At 40.7% G+C, this 23,103-nt stretch overlaps 2 protein-coding genes across 2 annotated transcripts; both read right to left on the bottom strand.

Moving 5' to 3' along the window:
• Window positions 1-236: 236 nt before the first annotated feature.
• Window positions 237-16,627, bottom strand: col9a3 (collagen, type IX, alpha 3). The gene is made up of 33 exons (XM_029435440.1): window positions 16,143-16,627; window positions 15,729-15,997; window positions 14,777-14,845; window positions 13,534-13,569; window positions 13,176-13,247; window positions 12,926-12,979; window positions 11,414-11,449; window positions 9,816-9,839; window positions 9,561-9,614; window positions 8,888-8,941; window positions 8,723-8,764; window positions 8,572-8,628; window positions 8,408-8,461; window positions 8,136-8,189; window positions 7,924-7,977; window positions 7,749-7,802; window positions 7,572-7,625; window positions 7,434-7,487; window positions 7,293-7,346; window positions 7,129-7,182; window positions 6,983-7,027; window positions 6,833-6,886; window positions 6,630-6,683; window positions 5,939-5,992; window positions 5,778-5,849; window positions 4,883-4,918; window positions 4,654-4,698; window positions 4,197-4,229; window positions 3,332-3,478; window positions 3,153-3,207; window positions 2,878-3,060; window positions 2,307-2,384; window positions 237-1,412 (listed from the first exon to the last, which is right to left on the bottom strand). The coding sequence occupies exons 2-33, from the start codon at window positions 15,792-15,794 to the stop codon at window positions 1,228-1,230; spliced, it is 2,037 nt and encodes a 678-aa protein (XP_029291300.1). The 5' UTR covers window positions 15,795-15,997; window positions 16,143-16,627; the 3' UTR covers window positions 237-1,227.
• A 231-nt stretch (window positions 16,628-16,858) lies between these two features.
• ogfr (opioid growth factor receptor) lies at window positions 16,859-22,205 on the bottom strand. The gene is given in 8 exon segments (XM_029435449.1): window positions 16,859-18,953; window positions 18,955-19,720; window positions 19,812-19,960; window positions 20,375-20,441; window positions 20,919-20,997; window positions 21,095-21,176; window positions 21,265-21,330; window positions 21,867-22,205. Coding segments are annotated over 8 exon segments (1,659 nt in total). The 5' UTR covers window positions 21,999-22,205; the 3' UTR covers window positions 16,859-18,635.
• Between the last annotated feature and the right edge of the window lie 898 nt (window positions 22,206-23,103).

Below are 23,103 nucleotides of genomic sequence, written 5' to 3' on the forward strand. Positions count from 1 at the left end.
TGCTTTATTCAAGTTGTGTTTATTTTCATTGAATGTATTTAAATTAAAAAATAAATAAAATGGTATATTCAGTTCAGTTTACTTGTTCACATACGTTTATTATTTAATTATATATTTAAGTGTAAATGCACTTAAATGCTTACATTTTGCATGTGAGTAATGAATGTTGCTATATTGTGAATTAATGGGATTACCTGATTTTCATTGTGTTAAGCATCTCTGACTGTTCATTTGATATGTAGAGAAGAGTAATCTTTTACTGAAAAGTGGCTTTATTTGTTCTTTCTTACAACATGTCGCTGTAGCATCTTACTGTACATACAACAGTCACCCACAAATAATAAATAGTATTTAAGGTCATGTATATTTAATAGTTACAGCACCGGTAGTACATAGTGGATGTGGTCATTGTAGATGAACAAAAACAAAATGACCTTGATCCTAAAATTCTTAAATTTATTTTACAATGTCTGATTTATGCATCCACACGTTTTATGTTGTTTTTGATTCTCAAATCTAGAGAATCAACTTCACATGTCATTTTAAACAAAAAAAAACAAGACTATCAAAAGTTTTAAGTTTTTGCATTAATCTACACAATTTCTGGGCACCTGGGTATTTGTGTTTTTTATTCCTTTTACAATACATACACAGCTCCTTGACAGTCTTTTTGCCTCTGTCGCCTATTTCCATATTTTACATTGTAAGCTTGTATGTTGAGGTAACACCTGTGATTGACATTAATGGGCCATGATACATGCACATTCACATTCACTTCAGAGTCACTGTTGTTTTTCGAGTCATCTGCCAGAAGAATGTTAACCCAGGTAATGGGGGGGGCATGGAAACATGTACAAAGTTTTTAAATACAAAAGGACTCATAATTCATTTTCCAGTTGTTTGTAAGTCAAGTCTTGTTATTTGATACTGTATAATTTGGAGCAATGTAGTTGTTCTCTTGGACTCCTTTGGGCCTCTGTCCGCTTCAATTCTGGATGTCATCTGGATGTCTTTGTCTCTCAGTTGCTCTGGTATTCACTCCTCAGATTTTCCTCTATTCCTCTCAAAATATCACACCTGTTTGATGTTACGCTTCCCATCTTGTGATACACGTATTTTAATAAAGAGGACATTTTTGTGATCACTCTCTTCTTTCATTCCTCCCTTCCCTCACTTATCACCCTTCCTCCTCGGGGTGGATGGCATCAGGGTTCAGGAAGTCACTGTTTAATGGTTTTTGGGGTTGGAGGATTTTCCAGCGACCGATGCTCCCTGGCAGGCTGATGTGTCACAGATTCCAGGTGTTCCCAGGTGCCCAGTCCTACCTACCCTGCCTGACTCTCCAGGCTCACCTGGATCTCCTGGAGATCCATCACGCCCATCTTTGACAATTCCAGCTACTCCTGGAAGACCTGTGGACAGCGAACAGGGGATGAGCAGAGGTTCTTTTAGCGGTTTTGTAGCAGACTTATGAAGGCGTATTGTAGGTAAAACAAAATAATGATATACAAAAACACGGGGAGGGGTTAATGTTCTGAGAAAACACTTGGGAATAAACTCACAAATTTAAGAGTAAAAGTCTTGAATATTCTCTGAGATTATAAAGTCATAAATATGCAAGGCAATAATATATATTATAATATTTTGTCATGGAACCACATTGCTTCACTTCACAAGGTTGGATCAACCTACAGACACCACCGATAAACAGGAGACTGCACACGTTAGTGAGGAGGTGCAGCAGTATGGAACATGGCGGTGTAGTTCCTGATGCACAAAAGCTATTACCTCATCCAAATTAGCAGCTGTTTTCCTCTGACTATGCCCAATTCACAACAATGTTTCTTCAAAGTCTGGATGATTATGATAATATGGTGATTCTGGGCTAAAACCACAGGAACTTCTTATTGATGGATGATCCCGCTTGACATGGCACATTTACCACTTTATACTAAAGAGAATATTCAAGTTGTTTTATTCTTGTAAATTGAGATATTTTGTAGCAAATATTACACCTTGTTGTGGCACAGACTTGTTTGATGTCAATGCCAATAGTATACCAAGATAGACTTTTCTCACATGGTCTAATTGTGTAACTAATACCATTAACTGATGACTGAAACAGGCACACCTGAATGGAATGCAGCCATTATTAATCTTATTGGGCACGTCTGTTTGACAAGTCAAAATGTCTGCCATGAACATGATCTATATGTGCAGTATAGTTCATTTAATTAGAGCTTGAGCTGATCGGCGCTACATCGTTGTTCACTACTAAACTCATACCACTGTATAAGGTCACATACCCTGATATCCTTGGTCTCCAGCGGGCCCATCAACAGCTTTGCCAACAGTTCCCTTATCGCCCTGCTCACCAACTTGACCTGTTGTGAAAACAGAACATTTTAAGCAATGGTGGAAAGAAACTAAGCGTATTTACTCGAGTACTTCCATTTTACACACAAATGGTTTCATTTAAATTAATTAAATTAACGCTCAAGGTCAAAAAAGCAACAATTTAGAGAAAATTCCAAAGATTAATGCAAATTTGTATCTTTTCTATTATTTTACGATCCCATTAATCATCTGATGACCCCTCAGGTTTATCTTGTGATCCTTTGGAGGGGTCCGACTCCGAGGTTGAGAACCACTGGACTAAACTACCTGACTGTATGTAAAACATTTAAAAATAGCAATGTACTACACACTGATGCATCAGTCACAGGGGACACTTTTCTATTTTTTCCAATGTTGTATTGGTACTGTTACTTAAGATATGGATCTGATTACTTCTAATTTTGATAATAAGATCATATCATTGTATTAATTAATGAGGCGCTGATCAAGTGACTGTTGTGCTGATTTAAATGTTCATACCTCTGGGACCGGGGTCTCCAAGCTCTCCTGGTAGACCTCTGTACCCTGGTGGTCCACGGGAACCTGGATGTCCATAAGAGCCAGCAACTCCTGTCTTTCCTGAAGACCCTACAGGGCCGGGGCGGCCCACCATTCCAGGGGCCAGGGGTCTTCGAAGGTTAGCCGCCAGCTGTGCAATCTGGTCTACGCGATAGAAAACACCAGAGGGTTAACTATCCAGCTTACCGTTTATCCAACACTGAAGTGAATTACAGCAACAGATTAAGATGTCTCACCATCGATCATCGAGCCACACAGCTCTCTGATGTGCTGCTCACTCGTCAGTTTACCCTGAAACACATGTCAGCAACACTTTGTTTTTAAAGTGTAGGCTCATTCAGGCAGCTCATTAGAAAACAACATATAATAAGTCAGTCAATCACAAGCCATTTACAGATTTGAAATAAACACTCACGGGTACACCTGTCTTTCCTGAAATTCCAGGCAGACCCTGCTCCCCTTGGAAGCCCATTACTCCGGTTTTCCCTGGAGGCCCTCGTGCCCCAAGCTCTCCTTGTGGACCTGGCACGCCCTTAGGTCCCAATTCCCCCCGCGTTCCTGACTGCAATGAACAAGAATGATCCATTAAATACCTCATTACATTTTGCAGAAAGTCAGAAATCAATTTCTTCCAAAGTGGAGCTAAAACATCCATACGCCTCTGATTCGATTGATTAATAAACACCAACTAAAGAGAAAACGGGGTCTGTTGAGACAATGCAAGGCGGATACATATGGTGTCTTGTTGCTGGATAATTACTCCAACGAGCACAGCAACCAGTAAATAAGACTACGAGAGTGAGGCTCATCAATACCGTGTCTCTAATTCCATAAATTGTGCTGCGTTTAATGAGACTCGTCTCTCCCTTGTGGCTGTAGCAGCGAACAGGCCAATAAAGCTAAAGCAGCAATACCTATCTCTAATTAATCCTATTAAACCTGGAATGTGAAGCAGAATCATGTGCATGACTCTGATAAGTGGGCAACAGCTCGGTGCTAGGCTCCATTTTTAATGTTTAGTGAGGGAGCTGACACAGAGGGAGTTTGGAACAAACTTGTGCTGCTAATTACACCCACACACAACATCTAAACTAACAGAAGGACATCTACTGTGTCTAGAAAACTTTTTGTAAATGAGTGGGTCCATGTAGAGGTATGAAACACTGCACAACTGTCAGAGGAAACAATAGTTTAACTAAATAAAAAAAACAAAAAGTAGAGTGGAACAGTGACACAATATAAGAGTACAAAAGCCGAATGAAAACATCGATGTAGCTCACCTCTCCTTTTTGTCCAACTGGGCCAAAAGGACCCTGAAAATAAAGACGTACTGCGTGTTTAGTTAAACAGAAGTGAAAGGAACTGACATTATTTGAATGCTACGCAGCACACAAGCTTTCATACAGGTTAGTGCAATCCGCACAAGAAAGGAGGCAATACACATTGTTTGGAAAATGAATACAATACCATAAATAATTTAACTAATGGCCAAAAAACATTCTCATCGAAAAGCCATGTGAAACAGATAGATTGTACTTCAACACTTCCAGCTGCTCTCAGATCCTTGGGCAGCAGAGAAACAAAACAATGTTGTCCTGCACATTGGAGCAACTAACCATGAAGTGCTTTCTAAACAATTCAAGGAGACAAAACTAAAGAATAAATACTGCTGACAAAGTAAAACATCTCTCCATCACTAATATTGGCTTCTGATCGAACAGGGAAGAAAATACTTACAGGTTCTCCATTCTCTCCTGGTAAACCGTCACTTCCTGCCACACCCTAGAGAGACAACAACAGACACCACCTGTTTGCTATTTCTCTTCGTTTGAACAATGATACCTGACTAAGCAAAGTCTAAAATCTCTTGAGCTGACAGTTTCAGCATCATAGTTGAGAAACAAATCACACGGCATTCAGTGGAGGTTATACTGTATTTAAGCTTCAATCGGACTTAAATATTTACCATGTCTCCTTTAGCTCCATAAGCTCCAACTGGACCCTATAGAATTGAAAAAGGAGAGAGAGAGAGGGAATAAATGAGAGCCATGTAGAGATATTTGTGGAAGGGAAGTGAGGTGGGCTGGTTGAGGGGAACCCGGAGCGGTATAAAGACCGGCTTTGTTCCGTCCTCAGATTCTGAACAGGAGGCCTTTTTGTGTTTGAGCGCTCTCCTGGCTGCAGTTAGAGTTTACACCACTAAGAGGTGGGGATGACCCGCTTATTGACGTACAGTACCTGGATAGTTACATATCTCTGTCTGCGTTTGTGTGCAGAGACCTTTGTAAGAGTCCTTTAATGTAGATTTATTTTACATACTGTATTAGAGCAGAACTATTAGTTCATCGGCAGAAAATTAATCAAGTATTTCAAATGTTTTGAGTCATTTGTTAAAGGGAAAATGTGAAATCTGAATATCTTTTGAATATATAGAAGGTATATATATATATATATATATATATATATATATATATATATATATACCCTGTTGAAGAGCTAGAGACGATGCATGTTGGTTGGTTAGATTGTCTATATGCTCGAAGAATAAATGTATAATATAATTTCAGCTGAAGACGGAGCGCCTTGGCTCTTTCCAAGGTCGTCTGCACCACTAAGTATTAAGCAAGACATTTTCTTTTTTATATTTTCTTCTATGGTAGTAAACTAAATATCTACATTACCATGGGCTTAGTTATGTGCAGACATTTTAAAGACAAAATGTTGAATCAGAAGAATAACTCACTAATAATGTAGAGAATGTATTTGTATTACTCTAAGAAAGCCCTGCACTGTACCATGGTTACACTGGATGACGTTAAGCCCTGGGGCACATTTCATATCGTCACACGCGTCAAACTTACCCTTTCACCAAACTCTCCACGGATTCCAGTTGGACCTGGAAGACCTGGATCCCCCAACGCTCCGTTCACCCCCTGCAGAAAATCAAACACACGCAAGCCAGTGAGTTGAAACTGAAAAGTAAAACTAAACGGATAATGGTGTGTGATATCATACAACTGACCTGGAAACCTTTCACTCCCTGAGGTCCAGAGTTGCCCACTAGTCCAATACCTCCCTGTTGGACACAGATAATGTCATGTCATCCTACTAGGAAGAGCTTAGAGTAGTAAAACAAACTGGATATAAATGAAACGGAGAATCAGAACAAAAGAAAAGGCATGATTCATTATGCAGTGCAGTGTGCGGGAGAAGTGTGGTAATTCCTATGCTGTTTTATCTCTTTTTTTTATCTTCGCCGCAGGGCCTGATGTGAAAGACAAAGACCTCTCTGTTTATAAATTCCTCCGTTATGAGTACCTGCTCTCATCCCTGGCCCTTCATTACTAACTCCACCTTAGCAAGCCACTGAATCAGACGCAGTAGAATATCATCAACTTCAAAAGGCAGTAGTTTATAATCCTGTAAGTCTAGTTTCCTCTCATGCTGTATGCTGCTATGCATTGTGGTCTTTTAAGATGGCTGCTACACATTCACGCTGGTTGTTAGAACGTTGCATTTTAAAGTGTGGGAAACTGAGTCTTCTGTAAATTGATTACATTTAGCAGACCATCTGTGCAGCGGAAAGTCTATTCAATTGGCTTCTAAATAATGGAAAAGATTATTTTTAAATTCCCTGTAATTGCCCGCTAATTAGGCAGTTTAGAAATGTCACAACAATTACACGTTGCCTTAGTTTGTAGGCATCAACTTACAGCCACTCCTCTGGGTCCTGCTATCCCCCTCTCTCCTGGGACGCCGATATCACCCTGAGGGAGGAGACGACAGATGGGGTGGACAAGTCAGGAAAGTTTAGAGTCCAGACTCAACATTTTGGGGTTAAAGTGACATGTCTGTCTGGCTGTGATCTAGCAATACCCCCCCCCCCCCCCCAAAAAAAAATACATCAGATACATACAGGAATACCTGGCTCTCCAGAGGGTCCCGTCTCCCCGGCCTTCCCCGGATCACCCTGATGTAAAAGAAGGGAGAAGATTAAAGTTGTCCTCCATGGTCCTCTCATCAGTTTTGAGGTTAAAGTATGTTTCTATGTTGTTGTAATACTCACAACTCCTCCTTTAGACCCCTTTGAACCACCCTTTCCTTGTAGACCCTGGAACAGAAAGAAAGTGGGCATTACGATCAAACTGCGACTTAGACTGGAGAATCAAGGTGATTAATAATATCCTTTATTGTCCATTTCAAAGTACTCACAGGAAGTCCGTTTGGTCCTTTCTCTCCAACTACCCCATGGCGTCCAGCATCACCCTATCAACACAGACAACACTGTGACATGAGCTTTACTCACACAATCACTTCATGTGGACGAACATCAAAATGAAGCCCAAAACATACAAAAAGAAAAAGCTCCAACTTACCTTCTCACCATCTAATCCTGGTGTGCCATCTTTTCCATCTCTGCCAGGAATACCCTGTAGAAGACATCAAGTATGATCCTCATGGTTCTGAGCGGTGATGTATATCAAAACGGTATCATTTATAATCCTATATGTACTCACAGGTTCCCCCTTAGGTCCGGATCCTCCAGGACCTCCTTTGGGACCAAATTTACCCTGTCGAAAGACTCATTAGGTCGTCATTTATACATCATGTGAACTTGTGAAACTAATCGTCACAAATTAAAGTCTTTTACTTACAATTTCTCCTTTGGGTCCTCTGAATCCCTGTGGTCCATGTTCTCCAACATCACCCTGGAGACATCAGATGAAACACACACAGCTATTCATTGATGGGACCAGCCGTCTGTTCTGGCTGTCAACTACTACCAAACACTGCTTTTGTTTAAAGTGAGTTACAAACAAGGAGAGACTCACTGTCTTTCCAATGATGCCAGCGATGCCATGTTTGCCTCTGAAACCAGGCAGGCCCTAGAGACAAAGCAAGGTCAAAGGAAACCGACTGTAAGTACAAAAAAAATGTAAATGCCTGCATTGTGAGTGATAAGAAGCTGAACAAGGAAGGAGTGGTCTTGTTCTAAAAGTTGCTTACTCTGTCTCCTACGGATCCCATTGGGCCTTGTAAACCTCGGAGACCACGTGGGCCCTGAAACAGCATCAGAGCATCGTCAAGGCACTTTCAAACGTCAGAATGTTTCTCGACAAATGCCTGGGTGAGCTGTGCTAAATATTATAACGGACAGATTGTGTGTAGGTAACGAGTGAAAAGTAACATTAGTCCTGAATTATCTTTATGTGACTCACCTGCAGACCCACAGTCCCTGGAATACCTGGTGGGCCAGATGGACCAGCGTCACCCTAAAGGCAGAACGGGAAAGTTAGGACGGCAACACCAAATTGTATAAGGCCAGTATTCTTTCCATAATCCTGCTGACAAACAAGCTGAACCACAAACACAACCTCCATGGTGGAGGTAATAAAACCAATATTGTGCACATACTAGGTTAATTCTATTCTTATTTAACTTATATCACTGACATCAGCCAAAATATCGCAATGTCGCAAGATAAACTCACCTTCTCTCCATTCTTTCCAAGCTCTCCCTTGTCTCCTTTGTGCCCTGTGTGACCCTGCAAGAGCAGAATTCAATACAGACACAATGAGCGTGCACAAGGAACTATATTGTGAGGGTGCAGAGTGACAACAACTCAAACAAGAACATGACAGAAACTATATTTACCTTGAATCCTGGCATCCCAGAAGGACCAGAGGGACCAGAAGGGCAGATAGCAGGACACTGCAGAGGACAGAGACGACACAGTGAGGAACTTTATGCATCCTCAGTTTGCTGTCATTATGCTGCTCTCACAGGTGGGTGATTGAAAACTTACCAGAAGGTCACCGCTAAGATCATGAAGAGTACCAGGAAAACCCTGACAGAAGGAGATATGACAACACGCATTCAGATACCTTTTTATAAATGTCTTTGTATCCGTGAATCCACAGACATTTAACAAAAGATCCACTGGGTGGCGGTGGAAAAATAAAGCACTTACTGGTGGTCCATCAGAGCCCGAAGGTCCGGGAAGTCCTGGAATACCCTCAGCACCCTGAGAATCAGATAGCACCAAGATTAGTAGCATATTCAGCACCTTCAGTCTGTCAGTCTGTAACATCTCAGCTCAGTGACGTCATCTGGTCACAGTGATTACAGTCGGGGTTGTAGAGTCACACTTAAATTCTCCCTCCACTCAAAACATGTGACACTTGACAGCTGTTTTCTAATTAATCTGTCGAAGGGGGAAAGTTTCTCTGTGCTCACCTTTAATCTGAGTTTTAAATGTGTACCCACGAGCTCGGTTTAGTAACATCGCAGCTAGTTTGCTAGTCATGGTCCAACGTGCTACTTAAACGTTGCCGCTAACAATACTGTAGCATCTTCTGAAACGGAGCGAGATCTGAATTAAATGTAAGTGAATTAAGTATGAGCATTGGATAATAAAGTGTGACCCAGTAGAAACACGAGTCCAGTCCACTTACTAAAGTGTCCTTCCTCTCCAGTTGTTAGTCTTATCCTCCTGCTGCTGCTACGTTATATAGATATTTAGGGCAATGTTTAGAGAGGTTGGTTGATTCCAGAAGACTGCTGGATCAGATTTATTTTTGTCAGAAGATGTGGCTCCTCCATGACGATGACGAGAAGTCTAATTGGAGAGATCAGATACTCACCACGGCACCCTGGGGTCCGAGTCCGCCTGGCAACCCGTTGGTTCCAGGTAGTCCCTGCAAACACAAGACACTGGGTGTGTGCATGACATCAGAGTACATGTGTAGATGTAGCACACAATGTGGAATATTATGTACAAGCATACTTTCTCAGGAGGCAAAGCTGCTATTGTGATACGTAAAGATTATACAAATACATCACATGCTCCAGCTTTCTGTGCATAGGAGTGATATAAAGAGACAATGCTGTGTACTCACTGCAGCTCCTGGTCTCCCTCTGCCCTACGGAAGACACAGGAAGGCAAATTAAGTCACAAACACCAAGGAGATGATTAGATTTACTCACAACATCAATATCCACCATGTGATGTATTCCTGCATTAAATCCGCTGTGAAAGTCTGTCCCGGGTTGTTGCTGTGATGTGGATATACACTTTTACCGTCCAGTTAGATCAGGGTTCCTGTGACAATATGCAACCCTGCTGCTTTCAAAAGTGTCCTTGTGATGATCCCTGGTGTCGTCTGGGGTCGGACTTGTTGCTAACCTGACTTTCTACTTACCCTGCAGCCAAGGGCGTATGTTTGCATATAATATTTTGCTGCATGAACAGCTGCATATGTCGCCACTTTGAAGTGCTCCCAATCCTTTCTTGACCCGGTCTCTTTCCTCTATTGCACTGCACTGCAGCACACATGATGTAAGTTTGTCCATGCCGACACGTTTTGTAATTAGATATGTCACCAAAAAAAAGAGAATGGACATCAGGAGCTTTGTCATCATGCAAAAATGTCTGAGGACATTTGGTAATATACTAAAACTGGTAGGCCTGCTGAATATAACATGTGTAAAGTAGTCTTTGATCTATTACTGTGTAAAGTTTGTATGTTAATGTAGATACAGATGTTAAGATCTTGTTTTCTTAAAATATTCAGTCAGCATTAAACAGTCCCCTGTTTTTATGCATTGGTCACGTGTGGTGGGGGTGGTTGTTGTTGTTGTTGTTGTTGTTGTTGTTGTGTCCCTATTAATGTTGAGACCAAACCTAATTCCTTGCCTGCAGCTTACTGATTGGCCTAATCTGGAACACCTGGGCTCGGTGTTCATACTTAAAACCACGGCTGCAGCGCTTTCTCTGCGTCTCCCTTCAGGCACCCACTCTGGTTTTGTCGCCTTAGTTTATCTTTATGTTTTGTCTTGCACCTTAACACCCACACAAACATATTTTCTTTTACATTTAACTTTTGTTAAATGTTCATATGGTGCGTCTCCCTCTTTGTTATGGTCACTTGAGCCAGGTTGTAACAGATGGGGGTTTGTCTATTAAGATGAGTTAGTTTGGTGCCGCAGGTGGTGGCAGGTGCACGGTGTTGATTGCACAGCTGATTAGCCGAGTCGGTCCTGCTGGGTGCTGATTTGACTGTGTGCTTTGTGACCAGAGCTGCGTTGGTCTTTGTCTTTTGCTCTGGCTCCTGGTTTTTTGGGAGATTCACTGTGTTTTTCCAGAGGAAGCGTTGGTTTCTGACCTGGGGTCGGATTGTTGTGTGCCGTTCAGACGGTAAGTGTTAACGGTCAGCTGACGATGACTAAATGTGATTAGAGTTACAGCCCTGACTTTACAGGAGAAGAATTGCATTACTCTATTGTCTTGGCCGTAAATGATCAAATGCAGTCTGAAAAGGAGTTGGTCCAACAATCTGTGTCGGGATAAGATGTATACAGTAAAGCATCAAGGAACGAAGTCTTTCAGGATAATATGGTCAATGTAGTAATGGTTACACATCAGAGGACTTGAGGAACGACTGCTGTGTACCTGTGTGATGTTTCTCAGGTGTTACATAGTATGTGGGGTACTTACAGGAGATCCAGGCGGCCCGGCAGGTCCGGAGTCCCCCTGTAGCGAGAGGGGCAAAATACCACAATCAACCTCAGACACAATATATAAACAAATGCATTAAGAAAGAAAGAAATGCATGAATGTAAAATTATTTTGCAAAGAGGACATGGAGACATTTTGAGTTTGTTTGTTCTGCATGGTTTAGCTTACCAATGGGGGGGGGGCATTCAATAAGGGTTGTTTCTAAAAGGCTTTGTGTATGAAATGCTGTGTTGTGCTTGACAAAAATGCTTTCCAGTTATAGATGCAATAAAAGAAAAGGAGTATAATGACTTCATGTTGTATTCTATAAATACCTTTTTATAATGGGTTCAAAGTTCAGGGCTTGAGAAAGACGTTGGTATTGAAATCAGTTCTTTGGTAAATCAGTTAAGTAATAATTAATCAAAGGCAATGGGGAAACCAATCTGTAGCAATTTGGACAAGACCTTCTCCGCTGTAATCAATGACTGCACATGTAGTTTCCGGTGGTGCCCCTTACTAAAAAGGCGCCCATGATGATTTCTCCTCCTCCGTCTCTAAATCTGTTCACCTCCTTCACAGCTGTGTTTGTGTTGTCTGAGACAAGTGAGAAGGCAAAAACAAAACCAGGCCTAACGCAGTGGTGTTACTGTTTCACTGCATTCCTCGCTGTGCAAATTAGACCAAGTTATACTGGCACGCTAATCCTAAAACAAACAGATGTGAGGGCGCTGAAAATCACCTGTAACACAATACTTGATCTGTTTTGTGTTGAGAAAAAGAAGTCATTGCTGTTCGCTGATTACTGCTGTACATCAGCTTATGTCTCAAATACTTCACCGCTTTGATCCCGTTTCTCTGCACTATGAACCAGCCAGTGACAGTGTAGTAATCTAAGTAATTAGGAACACTGGTTGACACACGCTTCCTCATTAGGTTGGCTAATTAGTTGAATTGCCAAGGGGGGGGCTCGGGCTCGTCTGTCTTGACAGTGTATTTGCATCTTTACAGCAGAAGTCCCTCAATCTTCTTTCATATCTTAATATTTCATGTGAGAAAATAATCATAGTATGTACATGTTGTAATTGTGTCTCCTCTTGTGCCTCTCGGAGGATAATACCAGTTTCCCTCGACATCTGGGCAACAGATCATCCCCTACAGTCTCGCAGGTTGGTGGGAAACATTTTGCATTCCGGGCCGGATTAGGGAAGCAGCAAGAAATAAATCCGATTCTGATCCCTCATTAAAAATATTCCCACCAAGAGGTTGAGCCGTCTCGACAAATCAATGCTGACAGAGGAAACGCTGAACTTGTCCCCGTTAGGCCTTCTCAAGATCTTCATACAACTGCACCCAATCAACACGCGCTGTCTCTGCATACAAGCGTTTTACTAGAGGCTGCAACTGGTTGATGAATGGGAGGCAGTTTGAAGTAGATAAGCTCATAAAATTCAATGGAGTGCATCATTTACGCGTAACCTCAGCGAGATCAAAAGACTAAGACACACTTACTGCTTCCCCTCCGGGTCCATCCTTCCCAGCAGGACCGTCGGGGCCTGTCAAACCCTGAAGAGGAAGCACATAACTCTGTTAAACATCATTGCCTCGGGCTCTGCTGTTATTTTAAACGTCAATCAATAATCACTTCACTTTCATAACAGACTACACTTTGCTTCGGCATTCATTCCTGAAATTGCTTGACAAAGACAACAGGTGGTGTGTTGATGGTAGTAAAATAATCGTCTGTGTATTGGACACTTACGTCCACTCCTGGAAGTCCTGGCAGGCCTGGTTTTCCTGCTTCCCCTGATATTCCTGCTTTCCCTTTGGGACCCTACACAGATAGAGATTTATGATATGACTTATGTTTTTCTTTCTTTATAATACAGTGACAAAAACATTTGCATAAGAACGTTCCCTTGCGCCATGGTGCATTGAGACGTACTTTGCCATGTGTAGACAGTCAATATGCTAAGGTTTAAATCGGGGTGCACTGTTATGTTTCCAAGTCAAGAGGATGGTTCAAAGAAAACCTAAAACTGTGGCGGGGAATGTCCATCACCACCCCAATGATTCCCAAGTCCCTTTAATATAACTGACTTGATTGTTGGAAAACTTACTGATTTCCCCATCAGTCCAGCAGGTCCATCTTTACCCTGTTAATGAGAAAGGAAAAATAAGTATTAAAGCAAAACATGCATTTCATGATTAGTTGTACACACACTTCCAGAGACTACAGTGGTTGACTGTTGAGAGTTTTTGATTAAAATCCTTCAATAACTTCGTGTAATACCAACAACGGAAACAGTGTCTGGTCTGCTTTAGTATAGAGGGTATGCTGTTAAGCTTGTGCAGAGTCTGGGGGGGGGGGGGAAGAACAAACAAACACTAGAAAACTGACACGACGTGATAAAAGCTTCAGTTTGGTTTGTACAGCGGGGCTGAAGGTGCAGGGAGGAGGTGTGAGGAGAAACTTTAGATGGTCTCACAGGACTGGGGAATGTATGAATGAGCCCTCTGTGTGCCTACACTTTTACTGGAGTCACAGAAATAATCACAACTAAAGATTTCCTGTCATGGCTATACAACACTTGTAATGTTTTTCTCATTTAACTGAAATAAATATAAAAGGATATGAAAAGGGTTTACCTTGTTACCAAAGTTGTTCTTTTACTTGCTCCCCATAATCCAATTTCCTCTCATCACTTGTGAGAATAAATTCTCATCACATCATTTTTACTATAACACCACATACAGTACACTACATACCAGCAAAACCCCTTAAAAAGATAAAGATGGAACTCCTCACATACCAGGCTGACTGATATTAAACCATATGAATTAAAATGAACAAATAAAGCTATTGTAGTATGAATATAAATCTGAGCTTTGAAGGGTTTAATAGGAACGGATAATTAACCATCCTGTTTTTTCACTCACAGAACTCCACTGAGAAGCCACACACGTTTAAACCCTGCCTACCTGATGATTAAGATTTCATACTTGTAGGAGGAGGAGCTTTGGGAGGAGTCAATGTGATAAAAACTAACATCGAGAAACATTCCAGCCACATTAATGCACAAAGAACACTTTCTACCAAAGGTAACTTAGTGGGAATTCACTATTTAGATGAGATTAACTTTACAATATTATTCACATTTTTGGGTGGTCTTCATCTGTAACTTGACACCCAATCTTAAAATATGAGGTAAATAAATTGGTTAATTACTCAAAGAAAAAACATTCAAATGTGGTGCTAACATATTTTTCTTATCTGGTGTTGGTTTAATCTGAACAAACATTATAAGGCACATTCATTTTAATAAAAAAAAAAAAAAAGATGTTGGAATCCTGTCAACTCACATCGGTGCCATCCCTTCCCGGTGGCCCTGTGGGTCCTGCTGGCCCAGGAGCTCCTCTGGGGCCCGGCCTCTGCAACACAAAGTGTATCAAAATCAGGCATTTCTCCCCGAGTGATATTAATGCATCCTCTCAACACCAAACATGCTGTATATGAAACGTGAGTAGGTTGTGCTTTGACGCATGAAATAGAAAGTGATGATATGTCTTTGGCATAAGACAATTTGTTCAATTTTACTACAAAATAAAGATATTAAACAATTCTAAAAATGCAACTAGAGATATTAAAAATAAGTGCTACCGTTGAGAACAATGATGCACCTAAGTGCGTAAAATCTCCCCTTACGCACAAGAGGAAGGCTAAACTACATTTCTACGAACTATGTTTTATGAAGATACAAATAAATCAGTAATACACAGTTAATCTAAACAAAATAAACTTAATTCACTGAGGACTTTCTAAATGAGCCCCTGCTCCAAGGAGCCTGAGTGAACAGAGGTGGCATTGTGCGCTGAGGCACTGATCTCCACTTTGTGCATTCCACAGGTTCAGGGGAAAACATAACCCCAACTTCACCAAATAGTGCGAAAGGCACAGCCCCCTGCACACAACTAGGCTGATATGGGAGAGTAAAAATAGGCCTACAGAAGCAGTGAGACAAAAATACCAACATTCAGTCTGTAATAATTGTACGAGAAGAATAAAAAAAGCACTTGAGTGCAACATATAGAAAGCATCAGGTTTTAGGGAGGGGAGAATCAAGCATGCAGGTCAGGGCTCAAGCAGCTGTCGTCACCATCAACACAAGGCACAGCATTTATTACCAATAGATGGACCCGCAGGTGACATTAACTTTTTTTTTGCAATTGCGAAGTTAAAAATTAAACGCCACCAGCAAAATAAACATCACTAAGATAAGATGCAGCCGGCTAAGTTGAAGGATGCAACTCTTACCTGGGCTGAGGATGATGTCAAAAGCTGGCACAGTAAGAGCACCCAAAGCGCAGAGAACACAGTCATGGCTCCTCCGCTCGCCCTCACAAACACCGAGTTTATGCGGAAAAGGTCAAATCCCCGGTTCCCGGTCCTCTCTCACTCCCCCCCAGCGTCCGCACGGATCCTTCCTTTAGCTTACGGCGCACAGCTCCTGAATGGCTTCCTCTTTGGTTCCAGATAAACCCGAGCCTCCAGCCGAAGGGGCTGAACTCAATGTGGCACACTGACTGCACACAGGGGGTGAGGAGGGGTGAGGAGGGTGAGGAGGAGAGTGAGGCAGAGGCGAAACAATTTCGGACACCAAAAAGGTGGGCTGAGCTAAAGACGTTAAAATATGTGGGGGTTCGGGCTTCGACCAATTAAAAAGGTTACCTAAAACACAAATCCTCCATGTCTGCAAGGTAAAAAGGTTGAGAGGGACTGTGGAGCTTAGTAGGCTGTTACACTTTCATAAAGTTTTGGGAGAGACATCCAAAAAAAGAATGGTCAAAATGTAAACAAGACATCCTCTGTGTCAAACTCCAAGAGATGCTGGTGCTTACATTTCCCACAATGCAGTTCAACAGCAAGTCTTCATTAGACCCTCCTGCCAGGTGCGCACTGCACATTATTTTCTCTAATATTGGACAGTTTGGTCTATTAAATGTCAGAAAATACTGAAAAAAAATGTCACAATTCCCTAAAGCCCAAAGTGATGTCTAATAATAAACAGTCCAAAACCAAAATATAGTCAGTTTACAATCACAGAAGACAAAAAAAGAAGTAAATCCCCTCAAGTGAGCCGCTTAATCAAGTGAATGTTTCGTATTTGTGCTTGAAAAAACGATGAATTATCATGTCGATCAACTCATTTCTCATCAACAGACAAAGCACATCATCGCACTTCTGGGGCACAATTGAAATCTTGTGAATGAATATCTTACATTATCAAACCTTAATCAATATAGAGATTAAAATACATGCACGAACTGTTAAGATTTACCTGAAAATAAATTAAGAAAAAGTGTCAAATGTTTATTTATGATATTCCAAACAGGGAATGGGTAGAGCTGTAGCGGCTGGCATGGACAGTGCAACAAACGGCAAGCTCAAACATGAACAGTATTTATTTTTCTCCTGTCCTTACTCACACCCTCCACGCCATCAATATCTCTAAATGCAACATCTTTCTTCTTCCCTCTGTTATGAGTCATGTTACTTCTCTGTGGCTCGGTCTGATATTTCTGGCTATATTTCTGCTATACTGGTAAATCAAAGAGTCTCAGGAAAAGGAGTATAAGATGACATCTACCAGTGTTATCCTGAGAATAGCAATTTAAATCAATTATAATCGGGACTCAAGACTTTAGCTAAACACACATTAATTTCATCAAAAAAATAGTATAACTTTATTCTGCTTCGTCAACATCCAGGTATTTAGTTGGGGGGAACAAGTCCTATATAAACAACTCAGCACTTTTGTACTATTTCATTAAGTAAATATAACTTCAATAACCAAGTGAAAATTAAGTGCAAATATAAAAAGATGCATCAATATATCTATTCACCCTGGCTTGTTAATTTTCATGGACTTCACTCATGTCAGATTAACATACAGTGGACTTTAAATTATAGCCAAAGCTTTATCAGTTCTTCCGAGAAACATACATTTTGTACAATCAACCAGTCTTATCACATTTTTTTTTGGCAAGGCTTTCAGTTGTACACAAAGTCTACTTCCCAAATCTGCATGACAACATACAGAGTGTGCAACATTAATGAAATATAACTTAAGTGACATTCAGTCTTAAATCTTAAAAACAGCAGGGTCCAGCAGAAACACAAACCAGTACAGATTAATTTTACTCACAAAAATAGCCCAAAGAGAAAAAAAAAGCTCCTCCAATTAATAGTTTAAGTGCAAAAAAAATAGTTCAATTGTGAAAGTATTATGGTGTTAAAAATGCTGACACCATCTTTTCATTGATATACATTAATAATAGTGCTTTATGTATTCTGTAGAGATAATAAATATCAGCCTGTCATTACTACCTAAAAGGATAATCCTGGTAATGTTCTATATTTGTTATTGTTGACAAATCCCATGATCAAAAATAAACAAGTCTTGTCTGTGTATCCAGTAGCTTACTCCTCTAACACATTATGCTATTGTTTCCAAAAACTATTATATACATCAATGAGCCACTGTTCCTTCATTACAATAAACACGGACACGTAATTCTCTCATGCACTGTCCTGCTGCTGTAAATACACACAAAACAATCCAACAAAAACACTATTCACTCCCGTTTGAGTAACATTTGACAAAAACTAGTTACCTGCCGTGCGATTATTTAGCCTTTACAAACAAAAAAAAACCAGTCGATTAAGGATTCGTGTCTTCAATAAGAACCAGTGTGGTTGGTGCTGAGAGGACAGACGGGGTAGAGAAGTCAAAGTATTGTAAGATGGACGAACTGTTGGTTTTAGGGAGACTCTCGACAGACGGTTGCGACCTGTAAGACGACAGAGCAGCCGGGATGGCGCCACCACTAGCGGGCTAATAATGCATCATGTTTACCGTCTGCGGTGCTTCGAGTCTACAGTTGATTTTGATCTTTTCTTGGGACTTGTTGGCAATAACAAAAATATAGAATATCACCAGCCTTCTCCTAAATATTGTCGGATGGCCATGTGGAAACTGAGTCTCATCCAGTCCCACATTTAGCAAATTAATTCATATACTCCTTCAAAGTGAAAATAATCAATATCTAAAACATCAAATATAGTAGAAATAAGGCCTAGGAAGTCTCTTTAGGTCATACTCTGTCCCTATATCACATCTGATTTAAGCTCAAATTAATTATTTTCTTATCCAGTTTATATTCATGAACTCCCTACACTTTGGTACGAGCTTGAAGGGTTGGATTCCATATCAATATCCTCTGACTCCTTCCCATTTGTCTGTTCGGCTACACCTTCGTCGGTGCTCGTCACTGACCCATTTGTTGCCGACACATTTGTCTGCAACGTTTCTTCCTCTTCCTTTTTATCTGGCACTTGATTAAAATCAGTCCTTGGGATTTTTTCCTCTCTTCCAGAAGAAAGAGAGGGTGAATGTTTTGAAGTCTTAGACGGGGTCTGCGCTGAGGGGCTCGTTTGACCGGTGGCTTTATTAGCACCAGCTTTCTCCTCCATCTGCCCTGCTGGCGGAGTCCGCCGCAGAGTCGTTGCTTGGCAGCACCTTGTTATCTTCTCTCTTCTTCTTCGGGGGGTTTTCCGTGTCTACGTCCCCATCCGTTTGCATATTGTTGTCCGGTTCCTGGATGGTGTCCTTCGAGTCGTTGGTAAATGTGTCCTCACTGTCGGCACAGGGCTCCGCTTTTGTCGTCACAGAGTCAGGACTGACCGACTGATCCATTTCATCATCAACATCTGTAGAGCCATTTCCATTCCCCAAAATGTCATTATTAGACTCAGCCTCTGCGTTTCCATTTCCGACAGTCTCTTCTTCTGGTTTTGCCTCAGACGGTTTGTTTTTGTCTTTACTTGTCGTTTTATCAGTTCCTTTCTGAGCCTTTGAAACATTATCCAGTCCATCCTCTTTTTGTTGCACAACTGCTTCTCCATCTTTGCTTTTACTCCGTGAATACGACTCATCTCCGTTCCCAACAGCTTCAGATCTTTTCTCTGCCTTCCTGAATTGTTTCTGAATCTTTCTGGGACACCACACAAACTTATCCTTTGGCTCGAAGTGAAGGTAGGCAAAGCGCACAAGCTCTTGACGTTTCTGCTTGTCCAGGACCGCAAACAGGAAGTAGTCAAGCACGCTGCGTTTAACACTGCTGAGGGTCTTCTTGACTAGAGTCTCTTCCAGAAAGAAGCGCACGAGTGGGGCCTGGTAGTGCTCAAAGCCTAGCTCTCCGAGGCTCTTCAGGATGCGAGTAATGCGCAGGTTGTTGTGCATATTCCTGTGAGAGATCGGACAGTTAAAGCAGAAATTACAGTAAGAATAGTACATATCATCAATGTTGCTTATATGAAAAGGATTTGATTATTCACCGTTCCAGGTTTCCAAATCGATCCTTCCAATTGTCTGCTCGCTTCACTTCACCCGTCTTATTGCTGACCAAACGCATGCCGTAGAAGCCCAACATGAGTTCATAGGACTCGACTAGTCTCTTTTTGGCTTCCTCATTCTTCTTGAATTCCTGGTGAGCATATATAATGGAGGCCACAATAGATTAAAAACTCATTTAGGAGAAATTGTATACGCATTTCACACGTAAAAAGCAACATTAATCAAACAGGTTTGTATTTTACTTGGCTATAGGTTGCTGCAGTTAGGGGTAATCGTATATATGTGGCCTCTTTGACTGCATCCGTTTGTTCACATGAAAAAAGCTGAATGTTTTGGAACACAAGTTTCCTAAACATCAAAACATTTTGTCTACAGAAGAACAGTAACACATGGTAGTGTTTGATTGATAACCAACGTGCTTACTCATGTCTGGCAATGCACAACATTTTTTTTTAATTGTCAGTCACTGTTGACAACCAAACTATGCACAATTAAGTGTTTGGTAGAGTTTTGGTGTTCTGGTTGTTTCCAATAATACACTTACCTCTATTTCCTTCTTGGTGAGTTCTGAAGCCATGTAATTAACACCCGGCTCTCGAAGTGGAAACAGCCTTTACAATGGCAGACGATTCAAGAGAGAAACAAAACCAATTAACATTTAATTAAACTACAGTCTTATTCAGGCATGATCAACTGTGAAGTCCTATGATTTTACAAAATGCATCCTTGTAATGAACAGTCTTGGAGCAGAAAGCAAACATTGTAAACATGACTTCCTCATCGGAATTGAATGTCAACTTAATAATTGTTTCTCTGTCAAATCTGTGGCAAAAGTGACGGCTGAGTTTTTACCTTGAGCGCTTGAGTGGGGTACTTAAATGCATAAGTGTGTTATTCTAAAAGGGCTTTAAAAGCAGCTAGTAAGCTAATGACTTTTTCACATTTTGCTAGTCAGAAGGACACTTTGTATTGTTTTGTACCACACTAAAGAGTGTGTAACATGCAAGGTCACCAGAATAAGAGGACAATATCTTTGTAACCTCAGACTGAACACAAAACATGCACCACAAGGCGTAAACAATACGTACCACTGAATGTACGAGTGAACTCTCTCAAGTCTTTTGTTGTCATTTTTCCATTCCTTAAGAAATGATTCAATGTAGACGTCTGTGTGCCAAATGATTATATAAAAAAAAAGCATGTCACTACACACATACTTTCCCAAAGAGTTAACATATAATGTAAGAATATCTAAATATATTACCATCAGGAGCAGAGGGGAATTTATTGAGATAAAACTGCAAATTGTTCATTTTGTCTTCTGAGCACTCGTCATCTGTTAGATTCTGTAGAAGAAGAAAAAAGCATACTTTAAGATTATTAAATTGTGTAGGACAAGATGTTTATAGTTAAGATTACTTTGCTGTTACTCACTGGATATCCTCTTCTGTAGTTCTGCATGTCCTTTGCTGCTCTCATGTTTCTGGGCGTATGATGCCACTAAAAATAAAAGTGAAAGTGAAATTAAACCGTATCTTACGTTTCACAGTCACATCAATTAAAAAGAGAGGTACAACCTAATTAAATTCATCATAACTAATGATACCACACGTGCAATGTGTCTAATGACAGTAGAAAGCAGACATAACATTATAACGTACAAGTTGACATGTAAGGCCAAGCTAGTCCATTTCCTATTCCTGCAAAAGGGCTCAACACTTATTTACTAAAAACAAATGTTCACTATAAATTACACACTATGCATAGTAATCACTGTGAGCACCCCGACACACACATTTAAACGTAAAGCCAGCTACTTATAACCCCTCGAAGTAAGCTAACGTCAGCGGCTAGCTAGGCTAGTTAGCAAGCCTGCAGCAGAAAGCCATAAAGCTATCATTAGCTTTCCAGTCATGGCAATGTTAGCAAACGCCTGGCCGGGTGCAAAAGCAACGAGTTACAGGTGAACATATTTCACGCCATGACATTATTTAGCTTCGTTGAGATCTGTCTGGGTAATAATTAAAAACGCGTACAGTTACTAAAGTCCAGGCAGATTTGTTTTTGTCTTGACATGACCGACGGGTTTGGCTCTCTCCGGCCGGGTCGTCTCCATCACTCTCCGTGTCCCAGGTCGAGTCGTACTCACAAACACAGTCGTCCTCCATGATAAAAATAACAGTCTGTGACTAGCTAAGGCTAAATAGACGTGTAACCTGTATTAGCACTATATACGGGCATGAAGCAAGTTACACTTGCATGTTCAGGTTAGACGAGGACGGACAGCCCTAACCATCCGTCTTTCAGGTCTACCATCGTCAGACAGCGGCACCGTTGCTTGGCGGCTGCAGTACCGATGATGCCTTCAAGTGCCCCCCTCTAAATAGCAATTATCGAACCTCATGATTTGACACAGATTTGCGTTTGCGATTAGCTTAATCGGAATCGAAGTTAACCTTTAGAAACAAAGCTATTGTGTGTTTAACAGTAACAAAAAAATCATTACACTAGTAACAAATTGCTGCCTCGCTGGTGCATCATATAGTTACAATTTAAGGCAAGGAAGAAAGGTAAGGTAACACACGTTGTTAACGCTAATGAAGTTTATCATCATTTGTCCTCAGGAAGTTCATTTCTTTTTTGCCTTAACGCCCTTTCCTGGCAACTGTTATCATATGTTTTTCAATCTAATGCAGTGTTATTTGACATTTAATGAGGTTGTAAATGTGCTTTCTAATAAATAATTCAATTTTCTGACAAAACAGGAAGGCAGCACATATGGTAATAAAACTGCACACCAGCTGATATGAGTCAGGCAGCCTATCTTAGGTGCTATACACCAAAACTCTTTCACTTGACTGTTCTAGCACTAAAAAACAGTAATGCTATAATAGATGCATTGATAACCAATAAAGTAGAACAAACGCACTAGCACAATATAAAGCAAATTACCCCAATCCAATAGCCAATATATGAAAAACTATTTGTATAGATATATTTGGTTGTCTGTTGCAAAATGTCTCACTAAAATGTGTAGGACAGATAGCCACAAGTGATAGTAAGATAATTTTGTAGATTATGACAACTCAGATCACAGGGTAAACTGCAGAAAATCTGTGTATTATAGTCAGAAGCAATTAAAATCCTAATAAATCACCTGATGCACATAGAGATTTTGTCAACCATGTTAATGTTTTTTTATTTTTTGCCAAAGTCATGTGCTTGAACATTTTTTCCCCAATCGCTTTAGCAAAACATTTTTAAACACTCCTA

The sequence above is a fragment of the Cottoperca gobio genome, chromosome 7, assembly GCF_900634415.1.
Source record: "Cottoperca gobio chromosome 7, fCotGob3.1, whole genome shotgun sequence".
In the NCBI taxonomy this organism is placed as follows: Eukaryota; Metazoa; Chordata; class Actinopteri; order Perciformes; family Bovichtidae; genus Cottoperca; species Cottoperca gobio.

Excerpts from the sequence above, each read along its gene's own strand:
- col9a3 (XM_029435440.1), bottom strand. The coding sequence starts at position 15,794 with ATGACTGTGTTCTCTGCGCTTTGGGTGCTCTTACTGTGCCAGCTTTTG. Across the intron at positions 9,615-9,815 it reads GAGGGAGACCAGGAGCTGCA|GGACTACCTGGAACCAACGG; the intron begins GTGAGTACACAG and ends TTGTGTTTGCAG. Across the intron at positions 3,061-3,152 it reads GTGTGGCTCGATGATCGATG|ACCAGATTGCACAGCTGGCG; the intron begins GTGAGACATCTT and ends TCTATCGCGTAG.